The sequence below is a fragment of the Callorhinus ursinus genome, unplaced genomic scaffold (genome assembly GCF_003265705.2).
Source record: "Callorhinus ursinus isolate GAN/ISIS: 27379988/994484 unplaced genomic scaffold, GSC_fseal_2.0 scaffold1, whole genome shotgun sequence".
NCBI classification, from domain to species: Eukaryota; Metazoa; Chordata; class Mammalia; order Carnivora; family Otariidae; genus Callorhinus; species Callorhinus ursinus.
The window spans coordinates 67529861-67544746 of NW_027397063.1; the positions used below are offsets into that span (position 1 = coordinate 67529861).

General features: G+C 40.4%; 1 protein-coding gene across 3 annotated transcripts in view; it reads right to left on the minus strand.

Annotated features, from left to right (window-relative positions):
- The window catches only part of IL1RAP (interleukin 1 receptor accessory protein), a 127517-nt gene that overhangs the window by 41838 nt on the left and 70793 nt on the right, over positions 1-14886 (minus strand). For all 3 annotated transcript variants that reach the window (XM_073895626.1, XM_025876733.2, XM_073895620.1), the window contains exon 3: positions 4175-4460. In XM_073895626.1, coding sequence (XP_073751727.1) covers positions 4175-4460 — 286 coding nt within the window. The remainder of the gene's footprint in view (positions 1-4174; positions 4461-14886) is intronic.

Sequence of the window (14886 nt, forward strand, 5' to 3'; positions counted from 1 at the left end):
GGGGTGGCTGGGTGATAGACATTGCGGAGGGTATGTGCTATGGTGAGCACTGTGAATTGTGTAAGACTGTTGAATCACAGATCTGTACCTTTGAAACAAATAATACATTATATGTAAAAAAAAAAAAAAAGAAGATAGCAAGAAGGGAATAATGAAGGGGGGTAAATCGGAGGGGGAGACGAACCATGAGAGACTATGGACTCTGAGAAACAAACTGGTTCTAGAGGGGTGGGGGTTTGGGGGAGCAGTTAGCCTGGTGATGGGTATTAAAGAGGGCACGTACTGAATGGAGCACTGGGTGTTATACACCAATAATGAATCATGGAACGCTACATCAAAAACTAATGATATAGGGGCACCTGGGTGGCTCAGTCGGTTAAGCGACTGCCTTCGGCTCAGGCCATGATCCCAGGGTCCTGGGATCGAGCCCCGCATCGGGCTCCCTGCTCCGTGGGAGGCCCACATCTCCCTCTCCCACTCCCCCTGCTTGTGTTCCCTTTCTTGCTGTCTCTCTCTCTCTAATAAATAAAATCTTTAAAAAAAAAAAACTAATGATATAATGTATGGTGATTAACATAACATAATAAAAAAAAGTAAAAAGAATAATAAATAAATAAATAAAATAGCAACTCCCTATTAAAAAAATGTGTTATGGAGGTGTTTCCTATACCAATTTGACGTCACAAAATAAAAACAGACACAATTCACTACGTTAGTATACTAAAATATTTACATTTTAGGATGCCTGGAGAATTGCATTTATGTTTGAATGTCTACACAGGTCATTTAGTCTGCGTCGGGGCTCTTCTCCTCCCATCAGCCCACCTTCCACATGGAGGCTTTCCATGTCATCCTCCATGCACCCCATTTCTAAATTAGGTCTCTCATTCTCTGAGCACCTCGAAAATTTCCTTGATTGAATTTATACAGTTCAAACAGGACATGACCAAGTGTGTCTTCTTCTGTTCCTTGCATGTAGTATAGTGTCTAAACTTTCAGTAGGCACCAACTAAATGTTTCTTAAACGAATGGAATGTATGTAAAATCTATGTCTATGCACAGGAAAACAATAAGGGAACACAGACAATAAAAATAACTGATTTCTTAGGGTGATGGGTAAATGGGTCATTCACTGTCTACCCTTTTTTGTGATGTCTATTTAAGGTGCCAAATACAGGGGTGCCTGGGCGGCTCAGTCGTTAAGCGTCTGCCTTCGGCTCAGGTCATGATCCCAGGGTCCTGGGATCGAGCCCCGCATCAGGCTCCCTGCTCCGCGGTAAGCCTGCTTCTCCCTCTCCCACTCCCCCTGCTTGTGTTCCCTCTCTCGCTGTGTCTCTCTCTGTCAAATACATAAGTAAAATCTTTAAAAAAAATTAAAAAAAAATAGGGGCGCCTGGGCAGCTCGTTCGGTTAAGCAGCTGCCTTCGGCTCAGGTCATGATCCCAGGGTCCTGGGATCAAGCCCTGCATCAGGCTCCCTGCTCGGCGGAGAGCCTGCTTCTCCCTCTCCCTCTGTTTGCCGCTCTGCCTACTTGTGCTCTCTATCTCTGTTAAATAAATAAATAAAGATCTTTAAGAAAAAATAAAAAAATAAAAAATAAAATAAAATAAATAAAAATTAAGGTGCCAAATACATAGATACTCATTAACTAATTGATTGAGACTAAATACAATGAAATGGGGGGATGCATTTCCCTCCCCAAGAGGGGACGTTTAAAGATGACTTATGACAATGGTAATAAGGTGAGAAGGGAGAGTGGCAGCTATAATCACCACCTAAAAATAGCAAAAGGTCTACCACGTGGAAGAAGTATCCTACAGGTGGAAATTATACAGAGGGTAATTTTCAGCTTCATAAGATATATTCTCTGACTTAAAAAAAAATAATGAACAGTGGTGGGACTGATTTTTCTGGCTTCAAAGGTAAAATCTGAATGTTATCCTCAGAGGGGTATTAAAGCAAGAATACAAGTGGTACAGTCCTGGAGGATGACTCTTAATTTATGGCCTTAAAGACATCAGGCCTCTGATTCTACACGGTTCAGCTTAAGGTCATTCTCCACTTAGGAACTGCTTCAGGGCTGTGGGAAGCTTCTGGTGTCCCCACCAGACAAGTTGACTTCTAGATTTTCTTTAGGGACATAGAAGATAGGCCGACAGGTAAACTGAAGAGATGGCCATTTGGAAATTGATAAATCACATTAAAGGAATACTCAGGCCTTAACAGCCACGCTGCTCCCGTAATGTAAAAGAAGGTTAGAAAAGTTTGAGGAAGAGCTCTAGACAAGTAGGAAACAGAAATAGAGTTAATGAAACACTAAAATGCAGAGTAGAGAACAAGGTCATCCAGAAAGCTACTGATGACGCCTTCCCAGCTACTTCCTGATGTCCACCTGTGGAATGTTAACGGATTAACAGCTGCCAAAGATGGAAAGGAACTCAAGGAGCATTTAGGCTGATTTTCTCATTGGGTGGATACAGATGCCAAAGCTCTCAGACACAGACTGATGTGCCTAAGGTCACCAGCTGAGTAGAGTCAGGGCTGGGATAATGGCCTGGTTTCTGTGTCTTTTCATCCAGTGCTCTTTCCACTATAATCTGTCCCAACCTCTCCTACAAAGCTGTCTTGGGACATAAATAGTGGACAAGGGGCTCTTTGGAAGACACACTTTAGTCTAGAGTCCACTCCCATAAAACTAAAGAGTTGGGTGAAAACCTCAAAAGGGCCTTCAGAGGTTCCAAGGGACTCCCAAGGACACAGTGATGAAAATGCTTTCTGTGACAGAGAAGAGGTCCTTTTTCATTTAATCGTAACACAGCTTAAATATATCAAAAGGTAGTCACATTTCTCCACCAGAGAATAGTTCATAACCATGAGAGACAAGGGGCATTTCAGAAGATGGTGTGGAATTATCTATTGTTATGTCATTCTATGCTGTTGTATTGTTATATCATTCAGCCCTATTGTTATGGGCTGAATTGAGTCCCCTAAATTCATATGTTGAATACCTAAACTCCAGTAATTCAGAATGTGACCGTATTTGGAGACAAGTCTTAAAAGAGGTAATTAAGGTAAAATGAGAATGGTGGGCCCTAATCTGAAATAGGACAGAGATGATTCAGAGGGGAGACCATGTGAAGACATGGAAATAAGATGGCCATCCACAAACCAAGGAGTGAGAAATGAGACCAACCCTGCCAAAACCTTGATCTTGGAATTCTAGCCTCCAGAACTGCAAGAACACAAATTTCTGGTATTTAAGCCACCGTCTGTGGTGTTTTGTTTTAGTAGCCCTAGCAAACCACTGCTCCTATTAAACAGCAGGAAACTGTGTAAAAACAAAACAAAAACACTCATAATCCATAAGCCAGATGGGAATTTAAAAAACAAAGTAAGGCTTGGAAGCTAAAAGGGGACCTTGGGAAAAAAAAGTAGCCAAAGATCAAGCCTCAAAAATGATTATTCTTCAGAGGCGCTTCAGTTTTTTTAAGTTTTTTTTTTTTTCAGAGCAAAAACAGTATTAATCCATGGTAATAGAAGAATAGGTATATTATGGAGTAAAATGCAAAATCTACATGAATTTTCAAGATTAAACAAAGTGGATTTGAAAGAAATTTTGCAGTATTGGTGGGGTTCTTTGGATTATAGTCTTAGATTCCCAGTGATACGGTGTTTATTTGCTTTGTAGGGGAATTTTGGTGAAAAAGTTTGAAAGGCATTGTTCTAAATACATTTGATATCTCCCAAATATTCTTTCTTCCATAAGGCATCCTAAGGCTTTCTTCTGTGTCAGGAAGAAAGGAACTCAAGGCCTTGAAAGATGCCAAGAATAACAGAAATGAATGGGTCTGCTCTCCACCCTGCTCATTGTGTAGGGAAATACATGCTTTCAGGTGGGGCAGAAATGCAGGCAGGTTTTAATATCAGGGAAAAGGCACAAATAAACAAGGCTCCATCATTAGATAATCATGATATATGCCAGGGTTTGAAAAGGAACCACTTATGGAGAAAGTTCTCAGGAGTACAACCATTTTTCTCTGCACACCTCTTAGGCAACCTCTGCTAATCTACTGAGGTGAGGTGTAACTCTTTCCAGATGTTTTCTTCCCTTCCACTGATGCATCATCCAGGAACTAAAGGGAAAAGAGAAAGTCATCACCAAGAATCAGGCTACCTTAACATGCAGGTGTAGTTGCCCGTGTCATTGAGGAGGGTGGGTCGGAACCAGAGCACGTCTTTCTCCTTACTGATGCGGTTGTCAGGGAGGCGGAAGTTAATCGGCTCCTCCAGGTCCCGGTCCTGCCTCGTCCAATACCAGATCAGAGTAAGGCCCGCCGAGTGGGCTGTGCTGTAGTTGTATTTCAAGAAGTGTTCAAAGAGTGGGCACTTGATGCGAGCTGGCTCATCTTCAAACACTTGGATCTGCCTCATGGTATCAAGTCCCCAATCATCACAGCGTTCTGGAATGACCAAAAAGAAAAGATGAAGCCAGTGAGACATCTCATGTTAAAGGCCTGGAGAAAACACACCTCAGGACACCCAATTTTTTCCAGAAACCCCCTTGTCTGGCTATGTTCAGTAGCCTCTCTGTAATAATAGCATGGGCGTAGGCACCTGTGGCATGAAGAAATGACTTCTCCACCTTCCTTTATCATCTTTTCATTACCTCTTGGATAATGATTTGATCTGATAACTTGATCCTGTCGTACCCTATAATGTATGGGGGAGAATCTCACCTGAAAACGCAGTCATGTGCTCTTTCACCCTCTGAAGACAGACGAGGTTCTGAGGGGAAAATTATAACTGAAAAGACAACCCTCCAAGACTCTCAGTTCTTCCCAGGTCTCCTGATTTGGGGGCTAGATCTGCCCAGGCGAAGATACCCAGGCAAAGATATCTACATCATAGACTCAGGAGCAAAACTATATATGTAATAAATAAAATGAAGTATGTCACTAAACTTTATGGTTGCTTATTAAGGCAATGTTTTTGTGGCAGCAGATAATTGAGAGAACAACTAAATTTGTGGTTACTTTAATTTTGATAAAAGCAAAGAATTTGAAGCTTTATGACTTGCAGAAGGATTTGTCAGCAATAAATCCCTAGGTAAGTAATAGATCTCTGAGAAATTTAACAAACTGGCTTTTCCAAGTCTCAGCAAATTACTATTATTTATAATTGCTATGCTTTTAATAAGAAACAGCTTTTAAAATCCAATATACAAAGAAAGAATTGGGAAGATCAAAATGTTGTTCACACCAACACAAACATGATAGTATTTTTTTAATAAAACATCTATCTTACCAGATTCTTCAAATACATTTTCATTAAAGCTACAAAGTTGCAGAATCAGCTCATTCAGTTTATAGGAAATTACAACCACAGTTTTTCCAGATGTATATGCCAGACTGAATATATACAACCATTTTCACTCCTTTCTGAAACTTCACTAAAACTAAAATAATTTTTTCAAGACATAACCCCAAGTAAGAGCAAAAATAGGAGAAAAGATAGTAACAACATCAAAATGGACAAGCTGTAACCAGTTCAGCCCATTTAAATAGGTAAATCCTAAACCAGCAGGGAAAAGCTGGGGAGCACACCTATGTGCATTTCAGAATACTGGGAAGACCCAGAAGTAACTGCCAACCCCAAGATAAGGAATCACCATTGCCATTAGCCCAATATCTCTGGGTTCTCTTCCTAGGCATATTGTACGAATCTGCTTTTCCGCCCCTCTGGAGGAAGGGCCATGTTACCGAGTTTGGTCAATATGATGTAGTGAGTGTCACTTGTGTTGATTATCTTAAGGGCTAGAGCATATTTTATCATGCTCCATTTTCTTCTGCCCCGGCAAATAGAAAAGGACAGAGACTAAGCCTCCTTTAGCTTGGGTCCCTTGATGACATACAGCAAAAGAAGAAAAAAAACAAAACAAAACAGAAGAGAACCATCAATTAAATAAGTTGATGAAAACAGACTTACCCCACAAAAATATTTTCTAAAATTGTGGAAAAAGAGAAGAGTTTAAAAACTACCAAAGAGTAAGAAAGGAGATAAAAAATGATCACATACAAAAGACAGGAATTGGAATGGCTGTGGAAATTTCAAAAAACAAGACTAGAAGCTAGAAAATAATGAAGCTTTCTTCTTTTTTTTTAACATATAATGTATTATTTGCAGGAAGGGAAAAATGAAGCGGGGGAAATAGGAGGGGGAGATGAACCATGAGAGACGATGGACTCTGAGAAACAAACTGAGGGTTCTAGAGGGGAGGGGGTGGGGGGATGGGTTAGCCTGGTGATGGGTATTAAAGAGGGCACGTTCTGCATGGAGCACTGGGTGTTATACACAAACAATGAATCATGGAACACTACATCAAAAACTAATGATGTAATGTATGGTGATTAACATAACATAATAAAAAAATAATGAAGCAATATAGGTGAAGGGAAATTATTTCCAATCTTGAATCTAAACCCAAGGAAACAATCAAGTGTGAAGGCGGCATTTTCAGACACATCAAGACTCAGTAATTTTCCTTCCCATATGCTCTTTATCAGGAGGCTTCTGAGGGACTTGTTACCAAAATGAGAGGGGGAAAATAAGCAAATTATGGGATCGAAGAAGAGGGGATCCAGTTCAAGAGAGAGGGGAAGGAAATCCGCAGAATAACAATGAAAGAGATCTCAGGCTAACAGCTATGCAGCAGGGTTTAGGGTGAACAAGTGTAAATAGAAGGTAATGGAAATCTCCAGTTAAAAAAATGATGATTGTAACTAATGAATTATCTGATGAAATTAGCACTGTGGAAAATTATGCTAAAAGGCAATTGTAAAGTATGAAAACAGTTACCCAAAAGGTCCAAATTAAAGTAAGCACATGAAGGCAAGGAAATTAATAACTTCCAAAAATAAGAAAGTCAACATAATCACAGTTCATTAATATGTGAAGGCATATTAATTGATTATTGATTTAACCAAATATTGTATTAGTAGATAGAGAGGAAAAGGTAAGTTAAGGAGAGGGGATGGCTATTTAAGAGAGAAAAAAAAAATCTCATTTAACATAATTAAAAAGTGAACAATATAAAGCCCAGGGTTGACTAAATGAAAAATAGCAATATACACAAATTGATTAGCAAAATATAGATAGGAAATGCCAGAATAAATACATAAAATACTTAAAAGTGGTGGCTTCTGAAGAAGAGAGCTAACGGATGTGAGGAAAGTTAAGAAAGAGTAGTTTTTTTTTGTATAAGCCTTTTAATACATTGGCCTTAAAAAAAATCTCCGTGAATGATTTCCTTTGAACATCATTAAAATAATAATTAAGAAAAAAAAAAAGGAAGGCAGTAAGGGAGGGAGGGCATATCTATCATGCAACACAATTGGCAAAGCCATTCTCAGTGTTTAACCACCCTGATCATATTTACTCTCTGTTAGGAAAAAAAAGCCTTGATTTCATTTTTTAATTTTGTATCAATATGCTTTGGCACAGCAGTCATTTCACTGTTGAATCACAAGGTGATAGTTTAAAAGAGAAAGAGAACGACAGGCAGTTGGGCAGCTGACAGTGTCTGGAACTTCACCATATTGTTTGTTATCTGAATGACAAAGATGCTACCGCCTTCTGCATTGCATAAAAATATTCTTTATGCTGTGCCTAAAGGCACCTCTCTCAAGAGCTCTGCACCATTTGTCCAAATCTGGATGACGGCAGAGGCAAAGCGATTAAATGAAAATGATCGTCCTTCCTGCAACCCTACTCTCTAATATATCTCAATTCAGATCGCCCCAACTTGGGCCAGTAGACAGCAGTCTCACGCCATGACTCCCTTAACAGGAACACTGGAAAACTGGAGAGAAAGAGAAAGCCCTTCTGAGGGCTAATGGTACTTTGATTAAAGGAGACTTCCTGACACCAATATTGCAAATTGTCACTTTGTTTGGTCCCTGGAGGTCTTTACAGTCCTGGGCATGATTAATAGTAAGATAGATGACAAGTGACAGGTCAATTTTTCTTGTGTAAAAGTAGGAGAATGCACAGTGTGGAAAGGGAGACAACAGAGAGCTGCTGGGACATCCCACCAAATGGAACTTTGGTGACCACAAGGGTAGATGTGGCAGACACTAGGTAGGTATTCATGAACCCTGGCTGGGGACTACATAGATATCCTTAGCACCTGAACTGGAGCTATTTGATTTGTTTCTGGCCAATGAATGAGGCCAGAAATGGTTCATCTTGAAACTCCCAACATAATCTCTGACGCTTTCTCCTGTCCTCATATGGAGAGCCTGAGGGCCAGAAAAGTTTGAATAAGGTAACCTCACAAGATGGAAGAAGCCAGGATCCCTGTCACTGCTTGGAGCAGAGCTCCACAGAGATTCCATTGCTCTCTCAGGGGGCTGTGGTTGAGTGAAAAATCAACTTCTATTGTGTTAAATCACTGAGATTTGGGGGACATGTTGTTACAATGACTAGCTTCACCTGTCTTGACTACTAAAAGAAGGCAGGATTTTCCTTTTGTAACATAACTCAATAAATCAAGTGCAGACACATTTTAAAATAGCATTTGTTAAAGGCCCTTACATACTAAAATTCAAATACAGATCAATCACCAAGATTTGGGGCTGATTCCTGAGACTTAATCTTTTCAATCAATAATGTGATTCATCTTAAAGTGGAGAAGAGATCATTACACCTGCTAGGTATCTCCCTTACAGAATGTTCCATGGGCCAAATAAACATATCTATAAAGCGAATCAGCCTCCATTACATTAGGGACTGAAAACACACATATCGGTATTCCTAAACATTAGCCAAAAAAAGGTATTATTATTGAGCTTTTTCTTTGGGTTATTTTCCCATTTGAAATTTGTTCTGTGAGTTTTTAAGTTTCCCTTGCCAGCCAGCCACTTGTCAGAGCCTTTTAAATTATTCAATGAACAAATAAAAATAAAATCTATGGCAACAGGCTGGAGTGTCATGTAATACCAAATTAATTATATGATTCACGGCAGGCACCAGCCGAAGAAAAGACTGGGGAAAAGGCTGTTATGCAAATAGATTTGTCTCTAATACCAGCAAAGGGAATTTAGCAAATTATTGGCACAGAGAATTACTTTTTGTGTAGAATGTCCCTTCTTACCCAGTTGACTCCACAGTGGAAGTCCTCTCTAAATTGGCCCTCAACATGGGGAGCCACAAAGTCATCGTTTTCCTCAGCGAAAGGATTTCTTAAGGCTGAGGCTTGGTGGCATCGAGAACCAATGGAATGTGCAAAGCCTCCCAAAGCCAAGTCACTGGAAAATCCAACCCACGCTCCTGACAGCAATTAGCATTTATATAGCAGGGTATACATTTTAACTAATTAATCTCACAACACCCTCTTGGGCTTTCATGCCCATTCCCACATTACATGCCAGGAAACGGAGACAGAGAGATTAATTGACTTACTTTTGCCTGAGTAGTAGCACAAATAAAAGCTGCCTGAACATAGATCTCGGATGCTTGTCCCCAGTCTACGCTCACACATTCAAAGCAAGATATTTCCCACAGGAAAGCTATTCATGTATTTGTATTTATTAAATATTCACTCAGAGCCTGCTGTGAGCAAGGCACTGTGCTGGGTGCTGGGGCAGAGAGACATGTAGACTTAAAAACTCAGGAAGCTCAGGTACAGGAAAGAAAGAGGAAGGAATTTAACTATTGGAATTAAGTCCCATAAGTAATTATTTGCCATGTGCCCCTTATCTGACATATCACCTTGGACAAAATGCTTCCCCTCTCAGACTCACTTTCTGCATGTGTCCCATGCCCACCTTGTAGGGTTGAATGAGGACTAAAGGGCCCTGTAGAATGAAAGGAGCTCAGTACACATTAGGCTAAGTTCGCATAATAAATCTGAGTACGTCCTCACCCATCAAGAAGTTGACAATCTTGGAAAAAAGGAAGACCAAATGAAAATACCTGGCGGAATGAGCCAACTATTATAACAGGCTTCTAGGTAGGAGAACAGCTATTATATGATTATATTATATTATATTATATTATATTATATTATATTATATTATATTATATTATGTTAGATAGGGGATGGCAATGCTAGTCCTGAGATTGGATTGTGATCAGAAACAGTCCCTTTTTTACAACTTCAACCGGAACTCAGTGGGCTTTAAAAACTGTCCCATTGGTACATTCTAGGAATCTTACCTAGGCCTGAGGGCAGAGACAAAGTATAATGGAAAGGCTGGTTTTACAATCCATTCTTACAGTTTTGCTTAATTTTGTTTTTCTAGAGGTATGCATGGCTTCTCGGGAAATCTGAGCCTGGGACGGTGATCCAGGGAGAATCCAAGGCGTGAGCAATGTTGCATGAGTGACATGATGACAAAGAGTAAGTCAATGAGTTAAGTGTGGGTGAGTTTCCGAGGCAAGATATAGGGGTGCCAGACACTGAAACACTAGCAGGAGCCCTGACAGAAGAGGCATGTGGCACAGAGCACAGAGCAGTACGGTGGAGGGTAACAGACACGATTCAAAGGCAGGCTTTGAGTTCAAACCTTCTGGCTTTAATAATTCATTTAAAAACTACATACTGAGCATCCTGTCCTGTGGCAAATGCTAAAGCAGATGCTCAGGATGCACGTGGGAACAAAACAAAGGTCGCATGGAGCTCACCTTCTTAACACGGGGAGACTGACAATAAACAGTTGACACACTAAATAAGAAACGTATAGAGTATACAGGTAGCTAAGTCAATAGAACAAAGAAACACATAAAACCCGGTAAAGAGGGATCAGGAATGAGGAGGGGGAAGAGGGAAGAGGGAGGAGCATGCAATTTTAAAGAAGGTAGTCAGGGTAAGTCCCTCAGCCATTATGAACCTCAGCTTCCCAAACCAGAAATTCAAGTTCAGACTTGGATTTACTTGAATGTACTCTACTCTGTAGAGTAGTTATGAAAACTGAATGAGCCTAAGACATAAAGTACTATACATAGCAACTGTAAAGGGCTGCACATATGACCTACAATTAATCTGTGGACTGCCATTTTCTATGGAAAACACTTTCCTCACTCCCGTCTATGCAAGAGACTGCTAGACGTGTCCCATTTACCATATCCACAAACTCCCTTTCTTCAAAAGTATGGGAATTTTCATCTGGGCACATTGCCATTCAGAATAAAGGTTACATTTCCCAAGCTTTTCTGTCACTGGTAAGTGCTCAGGTGACAAAGTTCTGATGAATGGAATATGTTTGAGATTTCATGTGGTAGATTCTAAAAACCATTCTTGAGAGGTGCTGATATGTTCCTATGTTTCCTATGCTCCTGCCACCATCCCATTTCTCCCATCCTGCTGCTTGGAACATGGATGCTACATCATGGACCATGAGAACGAAGGCCACACCCAAAAAATGGTGGAATGGGAAAGTGAAAGGAGTAACATAAGGCACTGCCTTACCAGCCCTGAGCTTTCTAGCGGTAGATTTTACATGAGAAATAAACCTTTGTATATCCTTGCTATTCCGAGTGTCATCCACAACCCACCAGCATCATCAGAGTCTTGACAGCTTGTCAGAACTTCAGATCTTCTGCACCACCCAGACTACCCGAAACAGAACCTACACCTTAACAAGATCCTCAGGTTATTCCTAAGCCCATTAACATTGGCTATGTATTAGTTTAAACCACTGCTATTTTGCATCTCCTTACTCACAGCTAGTCATCATACCCAAAGGATAACAATGTCTTATTTCATCGGTTCAAGTCAGCAGGTGGTTGAACAATTTGTGAGGTTATCTCCACCCTATAAATCTGTCTCTTTGATTAATTACATTTAAAACATATATTCTTTTTTTGTTCCTCAATGGAAAAAATATTTAAAAATACCAGGATAGTTTTTTTGTTTGTTTGTTTTTTAAAGATTTTATTTATTTATTTGACAGAGTGAGACACATCGAGAGAGAGAGCCCAGGCAGGGGGAGTGGGAGAGGGAGAAGCAGGCTCCCCCGCTGAGCAGGGAGCCCGAGGCGGGGCTCGATCCCAGGACCCTGAGATCATGACCTGAGCCGAAGGCAGACGCTTAATGACTGAGCCACCCAGGCACCCCACCAGGATAGTTTTCTAGCAATATTCTATAGTAAGCAACCAGTTTTGTTTTTGTTTTTGTTGTTTTTTTTTTAATCTACAAACTACATTTCCTGGAGTAGGATGTAAGTAGAAAAAATACTGTTAAAACAGATATTTTTTATTCAAGGGAGAGCTACTCAAGCAAAAGTCTAGAAAATGTTTCTGAAGTTCTGTGGTTGTCAACTAAGTGGTGAAAAGAAGAGAGAGAAGTTAGGGGTGGGGGAGGAAGAAATGGAGTGGCCATGAGCATCCATCAGACATCCTCACGTTGCTTGTGCTGTTCAACAACACTGCGCTAATAACTCGGCAGATGGTTTTCCTGGACCAGATAATTAGACATACCTTACTCCCACCAAAAAAAAAAGGGAGTTTTCTTGATTGGGTAATTTGAAGAAAATAAGAAATAGCCCTGAGCAGATGATAAGATTTGCCAGATAAGGAAAGAATGGCCAAATTCAGAAAGCTGGTTGATGGGGGCCGGGGGTGGGGTTGCACAAGCTACAGCTTCAATTTTGCAGGTGTCATTAGAGTTTGTTTCTAGAACAAGTTTTATCCCCTGTGCCACTCCTCCCCGCAGCACTGGACGTTCATCTTTACACTGACCTAAAGACTGCTATTTTATATCAATTAAAAGGGGTGGGCCTGGCCTGTTTAAAAAAAAATGTGGAGAAAATAATTACCAGGCAAACATGAAAACAAAGAAAATAATGAAAAGGAAGAGGTAAAAAAAAAAAAGGAAAAGAACCCTCACAGATGAAAACAACCCAATCTATGAAGTTTAAATTCAGAACATACACCATTGTAGGTGATACTTAAAGGTACAGAATCAAATTATCTAAAGGATGAATGAACCAAATTATCATTGCAGGACGAGTACACCCGAGCTCTGAACAGTTTAGTTTTCACGCAATCTGTCATGTGGAGGTTCTTCTCTGAGTTTGTGAACATGAGTGCCACGTTCCTCAAAGTTTCCCTCATGGCAGAGGACCAGAGGAAAAACCCTGGGGTCTCCAGAGAGTTTTCCAGTCCCTGGGTCTAGAGGAGCTGCTGAAGGTCTGTAGGCTCGTTCTTGTCTCCATGAAGTCAGTCCACAGCCGGTTTTCAGAGCTCCGACAAAAGGACCCTTAATCATCATGTGTTAATGTCCACGGAGGGTCCAGAAGCCCCCCTTCCTGCTGCTGTGCACAATGAGGAAGAACATGGAATAGCATCATCTAATAGCCACCTACAAATGGCTCTGTTTCTCTCATCAAAGTTGCAGCAGGGGTTAGCAGGCTAAAGAATGGATTCTGGGTGTGCGGCCTCTGTACCATGGTGCCATTATTTTCTTAGAAAAAAAATCACTGTAATGAGCATCCTCGTGCAGCTGAAGGCAATGATTTTCTTTGCAGGGCTGTTGTGACAACAAATAAACTGGCTTATGTCAAGTGTGGCACAGTACACTGGGGAAACTCTAAGCAGTCATTAGCTGGTTTTTATGCACCCCCCAAGCAATCTTTTCTAATCCATGATTAAGATGTAAAGATCCAATTACTATTCTCATATAATAATCAAGCAGCCTTTCACTCTCTAGTTTCATTATTACATAATATTTATTCAGGGTCCGATGAGGGCTAGAGGCTATAAACATGGGCTCTGCCTTCAGATTTCCATTCAAGAAATAGATCATCAGCATTGGAAGTAAAGGTATTTCACACTTTATCATAGAATCTCGGAACATACAGGTCTTAGATCTGGTCGTAGCCCCCAGGGGCGGTAGAATAGCTGGTAATGCACCATACCACAGAGGAGTGAATGAAGCTAAGAGAGAATAAAAACAGGTCTGAGACATGGGCCAACAATCTAGGATAGAGATGCGGAGGGACCAAACCAAGCCTCTTATATCCTGAAACGACTTTCCCGATGGTGTACACAGTAGCTAGTCTCTGGAGTCTGACAATCCCAGTTCAAACCCTTGTCCTGTCACTTCCTACCCACGTGAGCACACGCAAGTAAATTAAATGTTCCCATGTGTCAAAGAAGGCTGATTCGAAGATTAAATGAGACAGTACTTTTAAAGTATTTAGCAAGAGCTGTTCAGTGGTCCTCACCATTAGTAATATTACATTCCTCTCTTAATTCCAAACTGAGTGTGGCCAATTTCGAACTGAAAGTGGCCCAATAAATGTTGTTAACATTTAACCTAGGGGGCTTACCTCTAACAAAGTGTTTAAGGGCATTAGACTACAAGGCAATTTTAAAAACATTTTGAAACAACCCTTTCATTTTACAAAGGGGGCAACTAAGCCCAGAGAGCTAACTTGATAAATGATGTTGAGCTCATGAGTGGCAAGCAAAGAACCACTTCTTTTCGATCCAAATGTCATGTCCTTTCTATTACATCATCCAAATACATATCTGCAGAAACTTTCCCAGTTGGTATCGGGAATGTACATAGTACCATATTATATTCCCCTTCAAAACAGAGGATGAAATAGGCAAAAAAAAAAAAAAAAAAAAAAAAACACAAAAAAACAAAAAAAAATCCAAACCTCAGAATATCAGAACTTATCACATTAACGGTGGGCCATAGAAGATAACTTTGCGTGCATTCTGTATGATCAAGCCACACAATTATTCTTTTCCTCCCTCTCATTCTACAGGTAAAGATGCTAATATGTGGATCTTGTCTTTGAGGCTGAAAGCAAAGTATGTGGTAATGTGGACCATACTTTGGCACCTGGAAAGAACGAACCTGTTTCCTCATATGTA